The 24,305-nt window shown below is 35.9% G+C and overlaps 1 protein-coding gene across 2 annotated transcripts in view; it reads right to left on the bottom strand.

The window, feature by feature from the left end:
- Positions 1-24,305, bottom strand: part of Nbeal1 (neurobeachin like 1) — a 195,561-nt gene that overhangs the window by 170,901 nt on the left and 355 nt on the right. The window contains exons 2-3 of one of the 2 annotated variants that reach the window (XM_010616111.3): positions 23,286-23,561; positions 3,007-3,098 (exon numbers count right to left, since the gene is read on the bottom strand). In XM_010616111.3, coding sequence (XP_010614413.1) covers positions 3,007-3,098; positions 23,286-23,336 — 143 coding nt within the window. In that variant the 5' untranslated portion in view covers positions 23,337-23,561. Of the gene's footprint in view, positions 1-3,006; positions 3,099-23,285; positions 24,279-24,305 lie in introns of those variants that run through there. The other variant, XM_033764549.1, reaches the window with a different exon arrangement.

The following is a 24,305-nucleotide window of genomic DNA, read 5'->3' as shown; positions in this document are numbered from 1 at the left end:
AAAAAATAAATAAATAAAAACAATACTGTTAGTATTTGTCATCTTCATCCTGTTAACCATTGTAACTGTATAAATCCACACAATGTTTTTAGAAATGATTCCCCAGTAATCTCTTTATAATGTATAGATGATATCTGCACCTTAGAAACTTCAGAAACCTCATTCCAATACGCCAAATATTCAAAGGCCCAAATCCTAACTCTATAAAATTCAAAAGCCCATGATTTAAAGTGAACTATAAATTATTAAAGTAAAAGCAGTTATGCTCAGCAGCATGCACTGTTATCCCAGTGATCTGATAGGCTGAGGCAAAAGGATTACAAGTTTGAGCCCAGCCTGGGCAATTTCCCCGTACTGCAAAAATTCATTAATTAATTAAATTAAAGTACTTCTAGGCACAAACTACATTAATACTTTTATTAGTGGAAATCAAAGCATAGTCTTGGTGTTGTTTGATTTTTGTTTTTTGAGACAGGTCTCACTATGTAGTTGAGACTGACCTAAAACTCACTATGTAGCCCATCCAGGCTGGTCTCGAACTCACAGCAATCCTTCTGCCTTAGCCTCCCCAGTGCTGGGAATTCCAGACGTGAGCCACCACGCCCGGCCTCAAAGCATAATCTTAACAAAAACCTATCAATTAATATCCTGATGAGAAAGAAATCTGAAACTGAATTTATAAAGTACTGATCCTTTCTGAGGACAACTGCATCAAGTAGTTTCTTCTCCAGATTATTACTACCTCTGCCTGAGTTCCTTGCTTTCAGTTTCCACCCTCTCCAATTCTTCTTCTACAATGCCAACAAAACAACTTTTTTGTTACTTTTTTTTCTTTTGGTACCAGGATCCAACTCAGGATCTTGCCCTTGGGAGACAGGCAGCAAAACCACTGAGCTAAATCCCCGGCTAAAACAACTTGTGAAAAACAAACTTGGTCACAATACTGTCACAAAGAAACTTTTTTTTATAGTTGGACCTCATGCATGCTATCCATATGCTCTACTACTGAGCTATACTTCCACACTCCCAGGCTTTTTTTTTTTGCCCAGGCTGGCAAGAAGCAAAGATTCCCAAGTAGCAAAGATTAGTCATGAGCCACTGTGCATGGCCAGAAATTTTTTGGTTTCATTCTTACCTTTCATAAAAAAAATAAATACATAGGTAAAACCCATTAACACTGCATTCATGGTACTTCATGACTTGGCCCCTATGTGATTCTCCAGACTCAACTCTCACTACTACCCTGCCTACCCTTATCCCTGTATTTCAAACATCACTAACCACAATATTTCTTCCTTCTTCCCTCAACATATATTTGTAACTGGAACTTATTTTGAGGCTAAATGTCTCTCCCTATTTCTCTTTTTTAACCCAGCTCTCCTTTTTAACCACTCTTACCTATTACTGGGCTTTCAAGACAGCTTGAGACATAGAAAAAACACTTTATCTTGTACTCAACCAGGGAACTGAGAGTCCAGAAATGGTGATAAGTGGAAGAATGGAAAAAAAGATTTGTACTTTTAGTTGTACTTTTTCATAAAATTTGAATTTCCCCCATTTATCATTTTTTAATACAGTTGTTTAAAATCTAAATATTTTGCCTCCTCTTTTTTTTTTTTTTTGGTACTGGGGATGGAACTCGGGACCTTGAACTTGTGAGGCAAGCAGCAGAACTACTGAGCTCAATCCTTTTTTTTTTTTTTTTTTTTTTCATCCTCTTAAAGATGTTTTATAAGGCTCTCCTCTAAGGCTAGGAATGGAAATAGATTAACTCACATGATTATGTTATGTAAAGAATATTATGTAGATGGGTGTGGTATTGCACACCTATAATCAAGTTACTCGGAGACTAAAACAGAAGATTGCAAGTTCAAGGCCAGCCTGGCCAATGCAGTGAAGACTCTGACTCAAAATTTTAAAAAGCAATAAGGATGTAGAGAATACCCTTGGGTTTGATTCCCAATATGGAAAAGAAGGAAAGAAGGATGGAAGGAAGGAAGGGAGGAAAAAGGTATATCTGTTTTTGTCCCAGTTTGTTGGTAGGGAGGTCAAAAACATTAGAAATCTTCCTGAGAGACACAGGTTTCTTTCATGCTGGATGTGGTGGTACACACCTAGTCTGGCACTCCGGAGGTTGAGATAGGAGAAATGAGAATTAAAGCCTAACCTAAACTATGTAGCAAGACTTAATCTTAAAAATATTTTTTAAAATTCTTTTGTTATTCACAGTGGGTCCCCTTGGATTACATCTCAGTTTATGTAAATGAGGTCATTCATGGTAGGCCCATAGTTTCCATATAGAAGCTAGTCATATCAGAAGGCCCAACCATAAGAGTTGGAGCTTTCGGGCTCACTCAACCTCTTAAGAAGAAAGACTGGAGATGAAATCAAGCATGTGGTAACTGATGCAATAAGACCCCAGTAACATTCTGGACACTTGAAGCTTGACATGTTTATTTCCTGACTGGTAACACACTAATGCTCTGGGAGGCATTGTGTCCTGATTCTATGGGGAAAAGACATGGAAGCTCTGCATCTAGGACCCTTTTAGACTTTGTCCTACATGCATCCTTTATAATAAAGCTGCAATCGTAAATATCTTCACTTTCAGTAAATTCTTTTGAGACAGTCTAGGAAATTATTGAACTTGAAGACAGGTAATTTAGAGTTGGTCAGAAATGTGGGTGTGTTCCCCAAAACCTGCAAATGATGTCTGAAGTGAAGCCAGTCTCATGAAGGACTTTTCCTTTAACTTGTGAGACCTGGCGCTAACCCTAGGCAGCTAGTACCAGAAATGAGTGACCTGCAAGACAGCAGTGGGCAGTGTCTCACCAAAGCAGAGGCTTTGAAAAGCCAAGAGAAACTGCTATGATTAGTAATTTTTACCATGACAGCAGTTACGTAAGATATCAAGAGCACTGACATATCTGCCATCCTTTTAACATGTCAGCATTTGTATCTTTGTGTAAAAATGAGCAAGGGTAATAAAGCTGTGTGTCTACGTACCTGGTAGGCAGTTTTTCAAAATCAACATCTAAGAACTGCTCATAGCTAGAAACAAAACTGTCCAACCACAGCTTCAGGTAATCAGGATCTTTCTGAAATAAGAAAATCATTATATTAGGTATATTTGTCAGGGAAAATAATGCTTTTACAACCACCTAGTATCTAAAGAAACATTAATATGAAACCTCTAAGGAATATTCAAGAAGAGCTGTGTATTCTTTTAAAAAGTATACTAAATATAATGAAATGGAAACAAAGCTTATGTAAATAGGGAGAAGCAGGGTTAAAGGGAGCAGAGAGAAAAGGAAGAGAAAAAAGAATTGAGATGTTATGTACAGGTAAAAATTTCCTATGATGAATGTGATCAATATGTATGACAAATATGTACTAATGAATGTATTTAGGGCTTGGGATTATGCTCAGTGGTTCCACCACCTGCCTCACAAGGGCAAAGACCTGAGTTTGATCTCCGGTGCCAAAAAAGGTTTTTTTTTAAAAAAAAATGAGACCTCATACGGCTTGTCAATGAGCCAGTCTTACCAGTGTCCTGTGGAATTCTAAACAGTTTGCTCTCCTGTATCACTCTATGCCTTACCCCCACTGTTACTCTTATTATTGTTATTAGTTACACTCATGGCTATCCCTTGGACATGGCAGACTTCCACAATAAGGCCTTTTTCTCTACCCAAAACTCTTCTTCCAGACATCTGAATAGATGACTCCACCATCTTCTTCATTGTTTTTAATTTGTTTTAGGGGGTGGTGTTGAGACGGGGTTTTGCTATGTACTTCAGGCTGGCTGAACTCACTATGCAGTCCTGGCTGCCCTTGAACTGGTGGTGATACCCTAGCCTCAGCCTCCCAAGTGCTGGGGTTACAGGCATGCACCACCATGCCCAGACTTAAGTCATTCTTTAAATGATATATTCTCAGAAACAAAACTTGTCAGTGCCTTTACCCTACCCTTTTATTTCCCAACTCCATAGTAGTTTAATATATTGTGATTTATTTATTACGATCATATTCTCTAGGATATAAGTTTACACAGGATCTCTTATTTGTAGTGGATACCAAGCACATAAAACAGTGCCTAGCACCAACTGCTCAATAAATATTTGTTAATAGGGAGTACAGTGCTTGCTTCAGCAGCACATATACTAATATATTAAGTACAAAATACATGAATAGAATCAAACTGGAAATGAATCATTACTCTACACAAAAACTAAAACTAAAACTTCCCTCAGAAGATTCTTTTTTCTCTGGGACACAAAAATCATGAACCGAAAAAACTAGTTTTAAGTAAAATTAAGATCAAGCCTGTGCCTAGCTTGCATGAGGCCCTGCGTGTAATCCCCACCACAAATAAGTAAAAATAAACAAGCAAATACTTCTAGTCATCAAGACACTATCAAAGAAATGGAAAGCAGTGATGGAGATGTACTTCAGTGGTACAGCACTTATCTAGTATGCAACAGGCCCTGGGTTTAATCTTCAGTACCACACCCACACACAAAGGCAAGCCATATACTTGGTGAAAATATTCAAATATTCTCAAAGACTTTTATCAGTATCTGAATATGTACAAATAAATAACAAGTCAATTTTTAATTGGACACTTGACAAAAAGGATACACAAATGACCAAATAGCACATAAAAATTTGTTCATCATTAGTAATCCAAAGAAATGCAAATTACAACAAAAGGGAATATCATTATATGTATGTGTATGCATATTTATTTATATTTTCCCGCTAGAATGGTAAAAGTCGAAAAGGATGAAGATACCATGTTAGTGAAAATGTGGAATGACTGTAGCTATATGGAATATAAAATGGTATGATCACATGGATAACAATTTGAGTTTCTTTTAAACATATAGTAACATACAGCCTTTCCTCTTCCGTAGATATGAAAACACACTCACAAAAACACCTGCACAACAATGTGCATAGAAGCTTTATTTTTAACAGTCCAAAGCTGAAAACAAATTTTATCAACAGGTTAGTGGATAAAGAAATTGTAGCATACTCATATAATGCAATAGTATACAGGAATAAAATTCTGTGAATTTTTTTGTTTGTTTTGTTTTTTTGAGGCAGGGTCTCCCTTTGCAGTTCAGATGGCCTCGAATTCACAGAGATCCTCCTGCCTCAGCCTCCCAAATGCTGGGATTATAAGCATGTACCAGCACACCCGGCTGTGGGAATATTGACAAGAACAAATACAAATTTACACAACGTTCTGAGCAAAAGATGTCAGGAATCAACACATACATACTGAATTTATTTATATGAAGAGCAGGTCTAGGAGAGATTATGATGACAAGAATTAAATTAATGGCTGTCTTTGAGAGGACTGACATCAAAAGGGCAAAGGAAACTTTTCTAATGAATGGAAAATTTCCATTTTTTTTTCTTTGTGGTGCTGGGATCAAACTCAGGGCCTTATGCTGGTAGGCCACTGAGCCACGCTCCAGCCCTCAAATTTTCCACTTTTTTTTTTTTGCAAGGGGTCAGCGGAACCATGAGCCAAATCCCCAGCCCCTCCACTTTCTGATTTAGGTCATTAAGGTAATTTTGCATGTATCAAAATTCATCACCTTTTACACTGTAAACTTATGCCTTTTATGAACTGAACTCTCAATAAAGCTGAGTTTTTAAAAAAAACTTTCACAAATTTCCCTTTACTGCAATACTTTTTCCACCAATTCCAGCATGTGATTCAGCAGTCTTTAAACATCACAGTGTCAACACTGCTCTTGGATAAGGAACTTAAATTCCCTAAAATAAAAGTATTACACTGTAATTCAAAATTTAAAAGAATGTTCCCAGAATATGCAGGGACTGTTGACCTTTTGTGTGTTTATTTTTTCTATTAATGTACTCTTCCAAATGAGCTTGTAAAGTATTTCTATCACATTATTACTGAGAAATCAGAAGATGGAAATATTCTAGATAAGAACAACCTCTTGTGGGAAATTTTTCTTGGGGTTTCATTACTTGCTTTTTATATTTCTAATTAGAATGTCATTTAACTGCCATTCATTCATCCATCCATTGAGGATAGATTACAGAAATACTACAAGTATTTCATTATCATTTTTCCTTTCTAAAAGAGATAATTGCCTATTAGTAAAAATTAACACAAAATCATCACACAACCCTATACAGACATTTCTCTTCATATTTAAGAACTCTATAATATCTGGTTCAAGTTCTAAAGATCAGGAATACTAAGTATAAAAACAGAATTCTCCAAGGAAAGTGAGCAATTATAAGGAAAGAAATGGTATTATTTCATTTACAAGGAAATAAAACACTCAATTTTTAAAGCATGTGCCAAAAATGTGCTAGATGCCATTGCAAATATTTTGACATCCTATTAACTGCCTACAACTATTCAGAAAAAATATAGTTTTCCTCATTTTACAGGTTATAAAACTGTAATTCATGGACTTGCTGAAAATCATACAGCTATCAATTCCACAGTGCTGGGACTAAAGTGCAAGGATATACGAAACCAATATATGCTCTTTCCACTATACTACACTTGTCTTTTGAACATGAAGGATACGGAGCTTTAGTAAGCAAGGAGGAAAAACCTGTGAAAATAACTTACACAAAATAGTCATATTCTATGCAGCCTGAAAAAATCCTGAGAATTTTGCTGCAAAAAAAAAAATCATTAGAGGATAATTTGCTGTCAAAGCCCACAAAAAACAGGTCTCTACATATTCAGAAACAATACTAAATCTCCAACCTTAGTCACTTTCATGGTTAAGACAAACCTGGTATACTGAAACATCACAGTTTGGTCTCTATCCCCATTTTTACAATGTTTATTAACACAGCACACAAATACATTAAGTAATGCACGAGTGCTAGAGCCAATTCAACTGGACTGTCACTTTCTGGAACAAGTAAGCCCAGTAACAGGACCTACATTAAAGGCTGGCATGAGGCTATCCTATGTAGTGGTACATGCTGCTCAATAAGACAGTCATGTGCATACCTCTGGTAGCCAGTAGAAACTTATTAAACAGTCAGCACAGCCAGGTATTTATCAATCTTTCAAAACATGTTAGTTAGGGCCAGGGATTTAGCTCAGCAAGTGCAAGGATCTGAGTTCAATCCCTGGTACTAAAAACACACAAAAACAAAACCAAAAAACCATGTTAGCTACCATAACCACTACTGTATTATCTATCATCTACAGTACCATACACTCAAGTTTTTTAAATCATGAGTAAATTCTGTTAAAATCTTACATTTTCCTTAGGATATGACCATGAACAATAGAGTTATAGAAGAGATACTTATTTACTCTCAAACCCATTACATCCAAGTTCTCAATTAAAAACATATCCAGATACTGCTAGGTGTGGTGGCACACATCTGTAATCCCAGAAACTGAGGCAGGACAATTGCAAATTCAAGGCCATCCTCACCAACTTGGCAAGACTCTGACTCTAAATTAAAAAATAAGACTGGGGATATAGTACGTCTGGGTTCAATCCCTAATACCCCCCCAACACACACACACAAGTATATACAGATACAGACTGCTTATGGCACTCATCCTAAGAATGGATAGTAATTTATTAAATTTAAACCTATTCCTTCTTATCAATCTTCTCAAATACATGTGTATTTCCTACAACAAAATTAATTTGAAAATTGTTGCTTAAAAAGTATTTTTTCCTTACTCATTGGTTTTTCATCTTAAATGGATGTACTAGTTTATTTACTCCCACATAATTTACCTTGAAACAACAAAACGTGATGTTTTACAGCTTAAGGGGAAGAAATGCAAGACTCATTCAGTTTGGTGGTACAGATTAAGCTTTTCTCATAAACTAGTTTGTAATGACTGTGTCAAATCAGACTACAGTCAAATCAAAGCTTGACTGAGCTGGAGGCTTTAAGTGCACAACTAGAAGCACAATCATGTGATAACTGGCAAGAGACATCAGTTCTACAGAAAATGGGCCTCAGTAAGGCTACTAACAGAGTAGCTGGCTTCCCTCAGAATGAGGTGGAAACAACTTCACAAATGCCATACATCACTTTTGTCAAATTCTACTATGTGTAAACACCAACTCTGGTACAGTGAAGAGAGAACATAAAGCTGTAAATAGGAGGTGGGGATGTGAAGAGCCTGGTTACCATGTATAGTTCATTATTTTCAGCTCTTTTCCATTTCTAACATATATTTAAAGCTATGAATATCCCTAAGTAATATCCCCAAGTTCCAAAGTCATTCAGTGAAAAAAATCTAATGTTCCTATACTGGTTGTTCTTCAACCGAGGTTTATCTTAAAAATGTATTTCTTGCCTTCCAGTTTGTTTTTTTAAATTTCTTCTAACAATTTCTTCCTTAATGATACTCCATTCAAGGGACAGGGCCTACCTGGTAAGTGCAAGATCCTGAGTTTGATTCCTAATAGCAAAAAACAACAAACACTATATTCCATTTAAAAAACATATTCGAAATGGGTGTGGTGGCACATGCCTATAATCCCAGCAGTCAGGAGGCTGAGGCAGGAGGACTGCTGTGAGTTTGAGAGCAGCCTGAATTACACAGCAAGAGCTTGTCTCAAAAACAAAACCAAAAAACAAAAGCATACTCGATTATTTCAGTAATTTGAAACTTAAGTCTGTTATATCATCATTCTTTGTAATTATCTGCATAGGTTTGAAATGAATGCATATTGGGAATAAAATCTTTATAAATATATCACATCAAAGGGCCAGGGATTTAGCCCAGTGGCACCTGCGTCGCAAGAGCAATGTCCTGAGTTCAATCCCAGGTACCACAAAAAATAAAAAATCACATCAGATTTGCCAATCTTGTTATTTAAATCTTCTTTATCTTTACTGCTTTTCCCCTTATTCTACCAATTTCTAAGAAAGTTATGCTTTAAAAAAAAAAATCTATCAAGCCAGGCATGGTGGCACATGGCTGTAATCCCAGCATTCAGGAGGCTGAGGCAGGAGGATTGCTGAGTTCAACACCAGCCTGGGCTACATAATGAGTTCTAGGTCAGTCTCAACTACACAGTAAAACCCTGTCTCAAAAAAAAAAAAAAAAAAAAATCTATCAAGCCTGGGTATGGTGGCCCATGTCTATAAACCTAGCTACTTAGGAGGCAGGAGGATCCAAGTTTGAGTCAGATGGTGAAATTGGCAAGACCTCGTCTTAAAATAATATTTAAAAAGGGCTGGGCCAGGGATTTAGCTCAGTTTGTTGCCACGTGCCTTGCAAGCACAACGTCCCGAGTTTGAGCACCAGTACAAAACAAAAAAAAAAAATTAAAGATGGCTGAAGATATTGGTCAGTAATCCTGAATTCAATCCCCAGTAGTACAGGGGGGAAATTACACACATGCAATAAGTAAGCAATAGTTATTGTGTACATAGAAAGGCATGAAAACTAGGTATAATTTGATACTCATGGAATATTTATTACTATAGAAAAATTATCACCATTGTATTTTTTTCAAACAGCTACTTGTTTTACAAATTTGAGAATGGGAGATAATCTCAAATAAATAAAACTGAAATGCACACACAAAAAGGTATATCATATGCCAGGCAATGCAAATGAAGAGAAATTGGAAAAAAATGAAATTCAAAGCAGTAAAACCCTAGTATGGTCAATTCATATATTATAAAGTAAGGCACTTAGACACAATTTTAACTGCTAGTGTTTTTCCTAAGTGTCACATAAAAGCTTGTCTTATAATCAGTGTCATCTTGGACTCTACAAAACAATCTGGTTTGATTTTCACTTCATTAATCATATTTGACATACTAATTTTATACTCTAGCCTTCTAGTATCGACATACTTCTCATCTATTTTTGTAGTTTATACCTGTTGATTCTCACAGCACTTTTCCCTAAAGTTCCTTACTTGAGGGCCAGGGATTTAGCTCAGTGGTGCTGCCGCCTGCCTCGTAAGCGGAAGGTCCTAAGTTCGATCCCTGGTACCAAAAATAAATAAAGTTCCTTACTTGAAGTGGGACACTGAAGTAAATTTACTTCTAATTCCTCCTTAAGCCAAAGATATAACTCTTGAAGATCACAAGGAAAATCTAGAATTTTCTTTCTGATTTCTTGGTTTTGATTTCTGTCCACCCATCAGGCTATGCAAACAAAAGCTCAAGTTCAACAGGCAAAAGTGGCTCCATTTACCTAAGATACTGCTTTCACTAAAATTTGGCTTCATTCATAATGCTAACTTTTTAATGTTTTTAAGATAGTTCTTTCTTACCCAGTAATATGAATAACTTCAAAAGGTTAGACAAAATAACCTAGCCTACTTTATTAACAGAAATGAAAATCTATCCTAAGATCACTTTCTGTACTTTTTGGTCAAACCTTATGCTTATCTGAAATATCGTCAATGATGTTCTTCTGTTCTTTAAAACTTTGATCAACACCCTCTCCTAAATCATCCCTGATAACTTATGGCTTTACCCATATTGCCTGCATTAGTTTTTTCCTCTATCTTGGGTTTTAACCAGAATGGGAAACTGATTCTAGGTAAAGTATGCTCTCAGATAAAGTCATTGTAAATTAAATAGGTAAAAGCAAAAATTCTAATGAAAAGAAAGCCTGTCACAGCCAGGAAAGGCTTGAAACCTTTTTTTTTTTTTTTTTTTAGGGAGTAGAATTTGTTGTTTTTACAGTACTGGGGATTGAACTTGGAAGGTTAACACTGAGCTATATTCTAAAAATCTTTTTAGTTTTAATTTTGGGTCCGGGTCTCACTACACTGGTAAGTTTACCAAGATAGGCTTGAATTTGCAATCCTCTTGCCTCACCCTCCAAGGTGGAAGCCATTTTAACACATATGAAAAGAGGCAATATCTTAATAGCAGTCTATGTATAAAATTAGGTCTAAAATATAACAATCTCTAGAAAGATTTCAAATTTTACTTTGGCTATTTTTACATATAACCTTCCATTCCGATAACTTGTTCTACATCTAATCAGTACTGTGTACAGAATCACAGTAAAATCAACAGGCCTTGAAAACATGAGCAGCATTCAGTGACATATGCCCAGTTGTATGAATTTTCCATTTATGTTGGAGTTCCACATACATCAGCCAAGTAGAGAATTCTGGTTCGAGTGACTGCAGGTACCACTGTAGTGTAGTGATGTCCAAGTGTAGGAACACACTGTATAAAAACTTGCTGTTGGGCCAGGATTTAGCTCAGTGGCACCACGCCTGCCTCGCAAGGACAAGGTTCAGAGTTTGATACCCGGTACAAAAACAAACAAACAACCTTGCTGTATTTTTGCAGCTTAATTTTACTGTGACATAAAACTTCTAGTCAGGCACGGTGGTGCACACCTGTGATCCCAGCACTCAGGAGGTTGAGGCAGGTACGAGGCCATGAGTATGAGGCCAGCCTGAACTACACTGCAAAACCCTGTCTCCAAAAATTAAAAAAACCTTCTAAAAATGCTTAATATTTTAAAAAATTAATCACATAAAAAAAATAGGAAAACAAAATTCAAAGGGTCAGATGACAGTAAATGTATGTAAGCAGCAGGTACTCAATAAAAACTAAACTAGACTAAATTTTTAGAGACAAAAATTTATCACTACATACTAAATCAATGTAAATTAACAAAATATTTTAAAATAGACATATTAAGACTGAACTTTAAACTTGTTAAATGGAATATCAAAGTTTGAAATAATGTTCAAGTTTCATGTCAGGTTGTTTTTAAGATACAGTATCTTAATGATTTGTAATAGTAAATATAGTAATTTATTATATTAAATCACATCCATAAAGTACTTGAAAAGTTTCTGGATAATAAAATGTTGAGTGACTTTTACGTATCTATAGTTTCTAAATTGTCTACACTTTAAGTATCGTAAATAATAAAAACTTAAAGCTCATCATAATAGTATTACTTTTTCTTAGAACCTAAATCTAATAAGAAAAATCTACATATATTTCTCCCTAAAATGTAATTTATTAGAAAGGCTAAATTTTATATTTTGAACTAAAAAACTTTTCAGTCAAAATTACTAAGAGGCACAGAGCTGAGGGTGATTTGATCCCCAAGATCACAATATACAAAAATAGATAAAGGTACAAATCTACCTCACTAAGCTCTCATACATTAAAATAGCATATACATTTCCTACTATTCACATGTTCAGTGTGAGGATAGACCATGTGGTTAACTATATCAAACAAACTACTTCTAAACAAAAAAAACAGGAGCACTGTTTTCAGAATGTTTCATTGACTATTACATGAAATGTATAGACCAGGATGCTTTGGTTCAACCTGAGAAAAATCTCTCTACCTGGTTTGAATTTAAATTATAAGACAAATTAAAGAAAATGCTGATACCTCTTAAATAGAGACAACTTATTTTTCATATTTTAAAAAAGCAGGCCTCTAAAATATATTTAAGAGCAGATTTCCCCATTTCCTTTATGGAAAAAGAAATGCACATTATATAATAAATCTCACTCTTTTTATAAAAGTTGATGGGATGATAATGCAAGTGTTGTTAACTCTTGTCTGAATTCTGACGTCTCTGAAGGAATGCATACATGGCTATGAGGAATTTCATAGTCTATAGAGCTCCCAATATTGTAAAAGATTTTGAGTAACCAGAATAGAAATGTCACCGAAAAAAGTAAGTTATATTTTCACAAAAGAAATTAGGGCTTTTGTCAACACCAAGGACTTTAAATATAGACAGAGAAAATGTTAAATTAGCCAGGCAGAACACTTTTATTCACAAGGCATTAAAATGTGATCTGTAATCATTTTATTTTACATCTTTAACAATTAAGAACTACTGAAAATTAAATGGCTATGATTCTAACTGTTCTTACTTAAAATTCATCCTGGAGATTCTAATAAAATGACATTTAAAATAACAACTACTAAATAACCAACACTTAAAGCAAGAAATGACCATGAACCAATTATTGAAATCTTAATATAATTTTTCTGGTCTTTTGCTACTAAAATAAGCAAGAAAAGTATCCTCTTTATTTCTACTATAGACTATCACATTGGAGTTATTAAGCAATATAATTTGACAATTAGGAAATTAGGAAAGAGAAATGCATTCATACAAGACTTTTTGTTTTTTGTATGGGGAATCAAACTCAGACCCTTGCACTTGTAAGACAGGCTCAGTGCTACTGAGCTAAATCCCTGGCTCCTCACAGGAGAATTTTTAGTTCTGCTTAGTCACAACACAGAACGTAATGTCTGATAACCTCTTGAGAGATGGCAAAAGGAAAACGACATATCTTCCAAAAATATAGAGCCAAAAGCAATAGAGAAGAGTAGCATGAACAGTGATTTCCAAAGAACTGAGTGAAATCATAAACATTTTTTCTCTGAGAGTAGAAGGGGCAGACAATATTTGCAATTTTCAGAATTGCTATTAACCACTGCCTTCTAGGTGCCTCTTATCCTTTTCTTTTTCAAGAGTCCTTATGGTGGCATTCCTGTTTTACCAGTATATGCTGGGTTTGAGGGGCACAGATTTTGATAGGGCCTTTAGTTCACAATACCAACAGAAATCACAATTGGACCTGATGCTGATCCAAGATCCTGTGTTTCAAGACTGACAGCTTAGGGCTGGGGATTTAGCTTAGTGGTTCTGCTGCCTGCCATGCAAGCACAAGGTCCTGAGTTTGATCCCCAGTACCAAAAACAAAACAAACAAACAACAATAAAAAAAAAGACTGACAGCATGACTAGATAAGTCAAACATGAATGTGAATTTTGCATAAAGGAAGGACATAAATAATTGTGACCAAAAAAGGAGTCCGAGAGATTGGATTTTTGCTCCCAATTCCTCACTCTTTGTTTGTTTGTTGTTGTTGTTTTTGTTTGTTTTGAGACAGGGTCTCAGTATATAGTTGAGACTTACCTGGAACTCACTATGTGGCCCAGGCTGGTCTCAAACTCACAGCGACCCACCTGCCTCAGCCTCACGAGTGCTGGGATTACAGGCATGCCCCACCACACCCAGCTAATTCCTCACTCTTTTGTTATAAATTTACCCCATAATTTTCCAGACGGGAAAAGGAAACTACAGAAAAGGTAGAGTAATAGCATTACGTCTAATATAACAATTGATCAAGCCTTGTATTTCTGAAAATAGAATCCAAGAACCCTAGGAGATATCAGAAATATTCTTAGGAATCCCTAAGTTCCATATAAGAATTTTTAAAGTTTGTGTTCTTAGTTCTATTAACTTTTACATACTTTAAGCATTTTAGGGATTTCAGCCTTGTAACCAGTTATTACTCAATTTCAGTGTTTATAGTCACAATGATAGTAAATGATCACCAATAACTGTTCAATTTGTAGAGCAGTACTTTTTCCAAATTCCAGATTTCTGGACTTCAGGATTCTTGGGAATCTGAAATATGTATGTGTTCTAGATGCCATGTAAAGTGCAAAAAATCAGGGAGTATTTAAAAATGTTCAAAGCACTCTGGCATCAATTTGAAATCTGTTGAATTTAAAAATAAAAACATGAACCAAATGAGGGGCTGAGGGTGTAACTCATGGTAGAGTGTTGACTAGTGTGCATGAAGCCCTGGATTCAATCCCTAGTATCTCAAAAATAAATCAACCAAATGAAAAACGGTATTAACTTGTATTTTTAATGGCTTTTTGGCCACTCTCTTTGAGAAGTGCTTTTGTAAAAGCCACCAATAACCCCTGAAACGCTACATCCAATATGTGCTCAATAATGCTCTTCTTGATACTGTGCCATATTTGATTCTCCTCACTATTCCCTTCTTCATAACTCTACTAAATTGGCAAATTACTAGCAATTTTCCATCCATTTAAACTCTTCTTCCTCTGTCATCACCTCTTACTAAAACAGGGATACACAAAATATTTATTAAATGTTTAAGCACAGGAATTTAGACTGCTCCATCTTCTTGAATGAAAATGTTCTCTAAGACTTCCTCATTTTTACTGTTCTAATGCACATATAGTTTTCAATAGGACTTTCAAATCTGCATTTTCTGCACTAACTTTCCTTCTGAACTTAAGAACTATGTTGTGTATTTCTACTCGAGTGTCTCGCAAGTACCGAAATCTTTTTTCTTTTTTTGGTACGGGGCTCAAAATCGGAACCTTGCACTTGCGAGACAGGCAGCGGCACTCAAGTACCGAAATCTTTAAATGCTTATCAGTGATCTTGTATGGACAAACTCTACAAATAGGACATCCAAGTATCAGTTTTCAAATTAAAAATCTTGAACTTACTTCCACATCTACACATTATGCTACATGTCTACACATTTAATGCCACCAATTCTACTTTATACCAGGGACACTTAAATTTCAATACTCAATAGGAGACGACAAAAAAATTTTCAGGCCTAACTTTTCAAAGTAGTGCAAAAGCTCCTCAAGCCAAATGACAATGGTGAAACTCATTTCCTAAGAACTACTCCTGGGTCTATTGGTAGAAAATTAGCATTTCTTGTTCACAGCTAACCCTAAACAAGCACATAATGGGTAACAACTACTATTAGGCTCTTAATAATTTTGTTGTGTTTTGCTTAGAATCAAAATATATTTTCTTTTTTACAAGTCATTCTTAAGCAATAGAATTCAAATCCTATTTCCACACTTAGCAGATATCAAAGACTTACTAAATTATGAGTTGATTATGTATTGGGCCTAAAAATTTTACTTATGATTATAACTTAAATAATTTTCTCATAACAGTATTCATTCTATTTTTTTTCCAAATCTGTATAAAAAGAGGTACTTGCCACTTGAATAGAACACCTCTAAGTTCTATTTCTTTATTAAGTAAAATTTTCATTCTGAAAAGGAAAATTACTCTGAGCTCACTGCAAAACTATCTATTTCAGTCATACTCCAGATTTAGCAGGACAAAGGGCAACAGCCGGAAATGAAGCATCACCAAAGTCCAAAACAAACTTAGCTTGGGGGGGGCATCAAATCATTATTGAAGACAATCCAACATTACATTTGAATACAAAAATAAGTACAGACTAAAGTTATTTAAGACATTCATAGCTAAAGCTTTATTACTACTGTTAAAAAAGACAAGAAAATATTGCTCCTTCTATTATTATACAATAAAATATCAGCTGAAAGTCATCTTGAAATACACTTCCAGACACATGCATTTGTTTAAATTAATAAACATGATGTAGTTGTATTTCTTACTCTTAAGGTACATTTAAATACAACCAATTGGGTTTTTTCAACAATTTTGACACATACCTAAAATAGTTGTTTTTTTCAACTTGACAAATAAAAAAACGGAGACATAAAGAAACTAGGTAACCTGCTTGAGGCCCTAAAAGATTACAAGAAGAATTTGAATTAAATTTTGGTTCCTCTGTGACTACCATACAATTATTCAGTGGAAACTAAATCTAAGAAAAAAAAGCTAACAGCCCCGAATTTCAACCTACATTTCCACATTTCAAAAGGCTACACTTTGAGTCATTCAGTATTTTTTACTGCGATTAATTCATTCCTTACTTTATACCAGAGAGAACAAAAACTGATTTTACCTAAGAATTTGAAAGGCTCAGTTTCTCTCATCATATTCCAGTGACCAACTGCAGGATTCCCATAAAAGCTAACAAAACTAACCACATGCCTGTCCTCAGGCAGCAGGTTGAAGTAGGGAATTTAGCATGTTTATTTCTTTATATACAAATAAATGAGCTCCAAAAAGTTGTGTAATGATCCCAAAAGCTGGTATAAAGTTCTCTGTTTCTCTCTTTTATCTTAAGCATGTTAAATGAAGATATAATATCAAAACAATTATCAATCAGGTGTAATGGTGCACACCTGTAACCCCAGGTATGCACCTAGGATTTCTGGGAGGCTGAGAGGCAGGAGGATCACAAGTTTGAGCCCAGCCTGGGCAACTTAGCAACTAAGCAAGAACTTGTCCAACATTAAAATTAAACACACTAGGGATGTAGCTCAATGTGAAGGCCCTGGGTTCAATTCCCAGTACTACAAAACATCAATAACACACAACACGGTGAACACGGTAACTATACACAAAGCTGGACGTAGTGGCACACACCTGTAATCCCAAGGCTTTGGGAGGCTGAGGCAGGAGGATCGCCAGTTGTTCAAGGATGGCCCTGTCTACATAGTGAATTTGAAGCCAGCCTGAACTACATAGCAAGACTCTGTCTCAAAAAAAAAAAAAAAAAAGTAACTGCATCCTTTTTTTTTTTCTTTTGGGTCTTACTGTGTAGTTCAGGTGGGCTTCACAATCTTGTGCCTCAGCCTCCCAAGTGCTAAGATTATAGGCATGCACCATCATGCCTAGCTTAAATTCTTTAGACATTAAACAGTTAAGTGTTTTGCCTTCTAAACTTAAAATAAATATATTCATACAAGCAGTTGATAACTACTGAACTAAAATCCAGATACCAGTTAACTTGTTAAAATTAATGTTTAACCTAGAAGCACTATATGAAATGCACTGCTAATCAAGTCCTTGACCCTGGGTGTGGATGACCATTTGCAGGCATGAAAAGTTCAGACTACATATCTGAATTACTGTAGTAGTCTTATGTACCAGTGAGAATTCATCCTGTTTATATTACATAACAGTAACTTCAAAAAATCACCCAACTATTATGAAGAGTCACAGTTCAACCATGAGATTAAGTGAAAAAAACTAGACCTGAAAAATTTGGTAACAAAATAAACTGTGTGATCAGTAAGTTTGAGAGGTATATTTCTTAGTTAAAAATAAATTGTAGCTGATTATAGTAGCACAAGTTCTAGCATGGGCAACTTTGCAAGACCTTGTCTCAAAAACCAAACAAAAAACAAAAAACAAAAGGCTGAAGATAAATGAACTTCAGTATAAAAGTCCCAGGTTCAATTCTCAGTACCCCCCCAAAAAAGCAAAATTTTTACATTTTTACTCAAATTTTTTTTCAAGTGCTACAAACTGAAGAGCTTAGGCTAACCTTTTATTCTTTTTAAATGTTGAGTGTAGTATGTGAGGATCCACCTAAAAACTGAAACTAGTAATTCATTTGAATTTTACTTAAAGAACTTTAATTATGAGTATATAGTCTTGCAACTGAACCCAGACTAATAGGCAGGATACATATATTCCATTAGCACTCTTTAGACAAAGCAGGATTATCCAAGCATTATTTCTGAGACAGTTCTACTACCTACTACACCTATTAAACTTTTATAATGTTCAACAGCAATTTTCAAAAGCATTACATAGGGCCAAGGATTTAGCTCAGTGGTGTCGCCGCATGCCTCAAAAGTGCAAGGTCCCAAGTTCAATCCCCAGTACCAAAAAATAAAAAATAAAAAACAAAATTACATAAAAACCTCAACAGCTTAATGTTGACCTATTACTGACATATCACAGAATACCTGTGACAAATACAGAAGGTGCCTTAACCTTATTCTCTGAAGCAGACTTTCATAAAGTAGTCTTCTGTAATGAGGCATGTAGACAGTGTTCTAAAGACAGCAAACCAGGTAAAGCAGCAAAACAGTAGATACTGTTTAAATTTTAAACCTTGATACTCAAGAAATACAACTGGTCACTATGGGAAGATGCTAGTAAATCAAGTCATTGTTCTGAAAATTAACAGAATCAAATATTTACTTTGTGGTTTTCTTTTTGGTACCGGGGATAGAACTCAGCACCTTATGCTTGCAAGGAAGGCTGTGGAACCACTGAGCTAAATCCCTAGCCCCAGAATCAAATATTTATGTTGCTTGCCTTCCATTTAGAGAACTGCCATCAAAAACCGATGAGCATTTGTGTATTCTGATAAATGGAAAAAACAAAACTAGAGTACTGTATTAAGAGCTTTGCAAAATCCTAAGGAATACAGTTAAGCAAAAATCATTGGTAACTGCTACATTTATGAATTATTCTAGCCTTGCACACCCAAAACAGAATCTGAATTATTGGGGGGTTTTCTTCTTTTTTGGTTGAGACAGGATCTCACTATGTAGTTCAGGCTAGCTTTAAACTTATTATGTGGGGCTGGGGATTTAGCTTAGTAGTTCTGCTGCCTGCCTCACAAGCGCAAGGTCCTGAGTTCAATCCCCAGTACCAAATAAATAAATAAATAAATAAATAAATTTACTATGTGGCCCAAGCTGTCCTCAAACTTGAAGCAATTCTCCTGCCTCAGCCTCCTAAGTGCTGCAATTATAAGTGTGTACCACCACCCAGGCTCAATTCTAAATTATTTAAGCCCCAATATCTCTGTCAGTTTACAGACACCAGACACCAGACAATGACAATTAAATAAAATCAAGAAAAGTGAATAAGCAAAATCTAGACTAGAAAACTCTTAAGGACAAAATCTAGTTGTGATAAGGGGGAAACTACAGATTAAAAAGTTTCACAGATACTTTCAAATAAAAAATGTGTAAGCCTTGTTTCAGTAGAGTCAAACAGTGGTAAAACAGGATTATACAACACTATCAGAAAGCATGGACATGACAATGTATTTGATAATTTAAAGAATCATTATGGTCTGACCTTTTAAGGAGTTCTTCTTTATACATGTATTTTTAAATATCTATGGGTAGGATAATAACTTGGGATTTACTTTAAAATAATTTAGGAGTACAAGGAGAAAAGAAGGATTATAAGTGAAACATGACTGAATATGAATTCATCTTTTTTTTTTTTTTGGTACAGGGGATCGAACTCAGGCCCTTGCACTTGCTTGCCCTTGCAAGACAGGCACCAGAACCACTGAGCTAAATCCCCAGCCCATCATCATTGTTAAAGTGGAATATTAGATAACAAGAGTTCACTGTATCTTCTCTACTTTGTGTATGCTTAAAATTTTCCATAATAAAAGCTTTGAAACACAGCTAAAAGGTTCTAACATAACAATTTACGTAAGGGTAAACAAAAAAAGTATTTGTCCTTCAGCAGCCAAAACAAATTCTTAATGGTGAGTCATGACAAGCATTGTCCCTGTATATACTAGTCATCAAATGAGACCCAAATAAGTCTTGTTCAAGGTCACAAGAGACTGCACTTGGAAGCCCACCAAATACAGAAGTCTAAGGGGCTGAGGATTTAGCTCAGTGGTTCCGCCGCCTGCCTCAAAACCACAGGTCCCAAGTTTGATCCCCAGTACCCACCCCCTCAAAAAAAGGCTAAGTTCTTAGAATTAAGTCATACAGCCAGGCATGACAGCACATGCCTGTAATCCCAGCACTTGGGAGGCTGAGGCAGGAGGACTGCAAGTTAAAGGTCAGCCTGGGCTATACAGCAAAACACTGCCTTAAAAAAAAAAAAAAATGCAGGTGGCAATACCTACAATCCCAGGTACTCAGGAAGCTGAGTATGGAAAAATGCCACCAAGCTAGAGTCTACTCTGGGAAATTGAGACCCTGTCTCAAAAAAATTTAAAAAGGCTTGTAATGCAGTTCAGTGAGAAGGCTCACTGGGTTCAATATAAAATCCCCACTATTAAAAAAAAAAAAAAGAAAAGAAAAGAAAAAAGGAACTAAGATATAGAAACATTTTTGTAAGAGATGAGCAGGGAATGAGGTATAGTTCAGTGGCGCAGCACCAGCCTAGCAAGTCCAAGGTTCTGGGTTCAATCCTCAGCACCTCAAAAACAAAATAAATCTAAGCAGTCCTGAAGTCATCTGAAAATTCATCAAAAGTATTAAAAAAAATGTGGGCATGATGGTTCATGCCTATAATCACAGCACTCTAGGAGACTGAGGCAGGAGGATTTGGGCAATTTGGGCAAATTGGGCAATTTGGCAACTTAGCAAGATTCATTCTCAAAAAAAATTAAAAATAAATAAAGAAGTGCTGTCACCCGCCTCGTAAGCACAAGGTCCAGAGTTCACTTGCTGGTACCTAAATAAATAAATAAATAAATAAAGAGATGGGATGTAGCTTAGTGGGAATGCCCTAGGTTCAGTCCTCAATATTGCAAAAAAAATTTTTTAAGTGTAAAAAAAAAAAGTTACAAGCTTGTCAAGGGCAGGGAAGTCAGATGGTTTTGAAGTGCTAACTGCTATAATGGAAGCAGTAAGGCTAGTAAGACCAGAGAACACTTGTTTGGCAATCATCCTTGTTAGGTAGAAGAGTTCAATATGCAAGCTGTATTCAGACCTACATGAATCAAGAGGTCTGCAAAAGAGAAAGTTATTACCTACAGGTGCAATATCCACAAGACAGTGAAATCTAAAAATCATAATTTTACTACACTTTAAAAACTATTTTAGAAATTAAGTCTTACTAAATACACAAATGATTTAATATTAAACATAAAATGGGATTTATCTTTCTATGCAAGAAAAGTTAAGCTTTAAAATTTGGTCAGAGCCTGGAGATTATTTCAGTGACAGCACATCTGAGACCTTCAGTTCAATCCCTAGCACAGCAAAAAAAAAGACAGTGATTACCAAAACCTGCATTACTAAGGACAGATATTTAAAAGAGAGTAAGGATTCACATTTACAATGAAAGTCAATATGCCTAGCATGACAGTACATTCCTTTAATTCTAGCACTCAGGAGGCTGAAGTAAGAAGATTGAGTTCTAGGCCAGATAGCAAAACATTGTCTCAAAAGTCAAGTAACACAGGCATGGTGGTACATGCCTGTAACCCCAGAATTTGGGAGGCTGAGGCAGGCAGATTGATGAAGAGTTGGAAGCCAGCCTGGGCCACATAGTGAGTTCAACACCAGCCTAAACTACATAGGGAGACCGTGTCTCAGAAAACAAAAAAAAAACCAAAAAAACTCAAACAATCAAAAAAAAATCAATAATAAAATCCAGTGTAAGGCTGGGGATGTAGCTTAGTGTCAACATGCCTGCCTAGCAAGCACAAGGTCCTGAGTTTGATCCCCAGTACCACCACCAAAAAAAAAGGAAATCCAGTATATGCCAGTAAAGAACACTATCTTTTCAATTAGAACAGTATTAAATAGTAAATCTACTTACAAATATCGTTAAGTAAACAAAAAATAAAACCTATTCATCTTTTGTCTATGAAAATAGTGAAATCTATTAAGTTTAATGTATAAATGTTTTAATATATAAATCGTGTAATAGTACACGCCTGTATTCCTAGCATTTGGGAGCCTAAGGCAGGAGGATCGCTATGAGGTGAAGGCCAGTCTGGGCTACATGATGAGTTCAAAGCCAGTGTGAACTACATAGTGAGACCCTGAGTCAAAAAAAAAAAAACTGTTTTCAAATTAAGGGCAATACTAAAATATCATTTTAACTTTTGGCTAACATGTGTTAGTGACTATTTTCAAAAGCGTACGGTATCCTTTTTGTTGGAAGAGTTGTCTATTTTTAAAAAGGTTATTTCTGGCATTAAATTACAGAAGACTAAAAGCTTTTTTAAAAATTCATATTAAACATTTCAAGGTGTAGTAGTAGCACTTTAATAATTATAGCATCAATCAAATTGGAAAGTTAAAATTTCTCTAAAATTTAACATTACAGATAAATGGGATCACTAATAAAGAAATATTCACTGTTTAAAAGATCTGAAAGCATGTAAAAGAAACAAGCCTTGAGAATTTTCCCACCCACACTTAAAATAGATCAGCAGTATTTCTCTAACCCTAGCCAGTTATCTTCAAAGTAGTAATATGGTTCCTCACTTGAAAAATATGTTTTAAGAGAACACCCTTCTAAATAACTTAAAATCAAAGCTACCACCTAAAAATTTACATAAGGAAAAAGAGAAGAAAAGAAAATTATTTCTGAATGACAAAAAAATTATAGGGGTCATAACAGCTAAAGGTGTGGCCTTGAAGTACCGGTTTCCTCATCAGTAAAGGGCAATAATTATAATACCCTCAGGACATATGAGTATCAAAGGAGACAATTATACAGTAAGCACATCAATAATCTTTCTGTACAATTTAAAAGGTCATCTATGAGAAAAATGCTTAATGCCCTTCTCACAAAAATGTCTTTATCCTGCTCCCACTTGTAGAAAAGAAGCATAAACAAAAATATTTTTCTTTTATATAATTTTTATTTATATAACTGAAATCACTGAAGAATCAAAAAACACACCCCATGGTCTACCTGTATGTGTATGTAATGAAATCTGAAAAACAGAAAATCTCTTACGTTCTAAATTTGGAGTTATTAGTATAAATATACTAGCACCCATCAAATAAAGCCAGTCACAAAGTTTTATAATAAAGTATTTAAAACTGAAATAAAAAAAGAAAGCGATTACCTTGGTACAATAAAGCATCCAAAGTTCAAAGAGCCTTTCTCTGGATGCCATTCTGGCTTTCACTCTGGCACTTTAATTTTTTTCTCAAAAAATTATATTCAAGACCACAGCACGTTCATTTTATTTTCCAAGTTTCTCAGCCATTACAGTAAAGCTCAAAGAGGTAGGGAAAGCAAAAATAAGTGCAACAAACAGACGATCTCTGATCAATAAAATGCAGTTTCAGCAGTTACTCCAACACATCTTCATCAGTGGTAGCTAGGCAATTAATTAAATCTGTGAAAGAGAAAAATATCCAAAGGTTTGTGCAAAAAGAGGGCACATTTTAAACATCTAGACATAAGGAACTAGAGATTATTTTTCTGCTTTCCTATGCCACAACGAACGGGGAAAACTTTTACACTACTTAGATTTCACAGAAACTTAAGTTTCAGGAAAACATCGCCAAGAACACGATAGGTAACGTCAATAGTAAGGCTAGAATCCCGCAGGGCAGATCTCTAAAGCTGAGTTCGTACTCACAACGCTTAACGCATTCGGAGAGAATAAAAGACCAGGAGTCATCTGCACTCATGCATTTCCGGGATACCTTCCTAACACACAACCTGAGAGTTTACTAGTCCGCTTCTCAAAGCTGTGGGAATGTTGGCGGGGCGCAGGCCGGGCGGGGGAGGAGGAAGAGGAAACCCGGTCCCCTAACTTCGAGGCCTGAGAGGGCGACACTCGCGCCCACCCGGCTCTCCGCAGCTCCCTCGGGAAGAGGAAGGTTTGGAAAGGCGCCCGGGAAAGCCTCCAAGCGCTGCGGAAGATTTAAACGCCCTCCCCGCCTCAAAACACCTAGGAAGTGCCAGGTCGCCAAGAAAATATTCAGAGCGGCAGCCACGCGACAGGGACCCGAGACCCCGCCGCCCAAGCAGCCCAGAAGGAGTGCAGGAGAGAGCCTCGGCCCTCCGCCTCCCACTCCACAGCCTGCCACTGCCCTGATACCCGGTGCCTCCCACGCCGCGCCAAGCCACGCCA

The sequence above is a fragment of the Fukomys damarensis genome, unplaced genomic scaffold, assembly GCF_012274545.1.
Source record: "Fukomys damarensis isolate Sample0158 unplaced genomic scaffold, DMR_v1.0_HiC HiC_scaffold_16, whole genome shotgun sequence".
Lineage (NCBI taxonomy): Eukaryota > Metazoa > Chordata > Mammalia > Rodentia > Bathyergidae > Fukomys > Fukomys damarensis.
The sequence above is the reverse complement of the archived record's forward strand: the minus strand, read 5'-3'. Positions and strand labels throughout refer to the sequence as shown.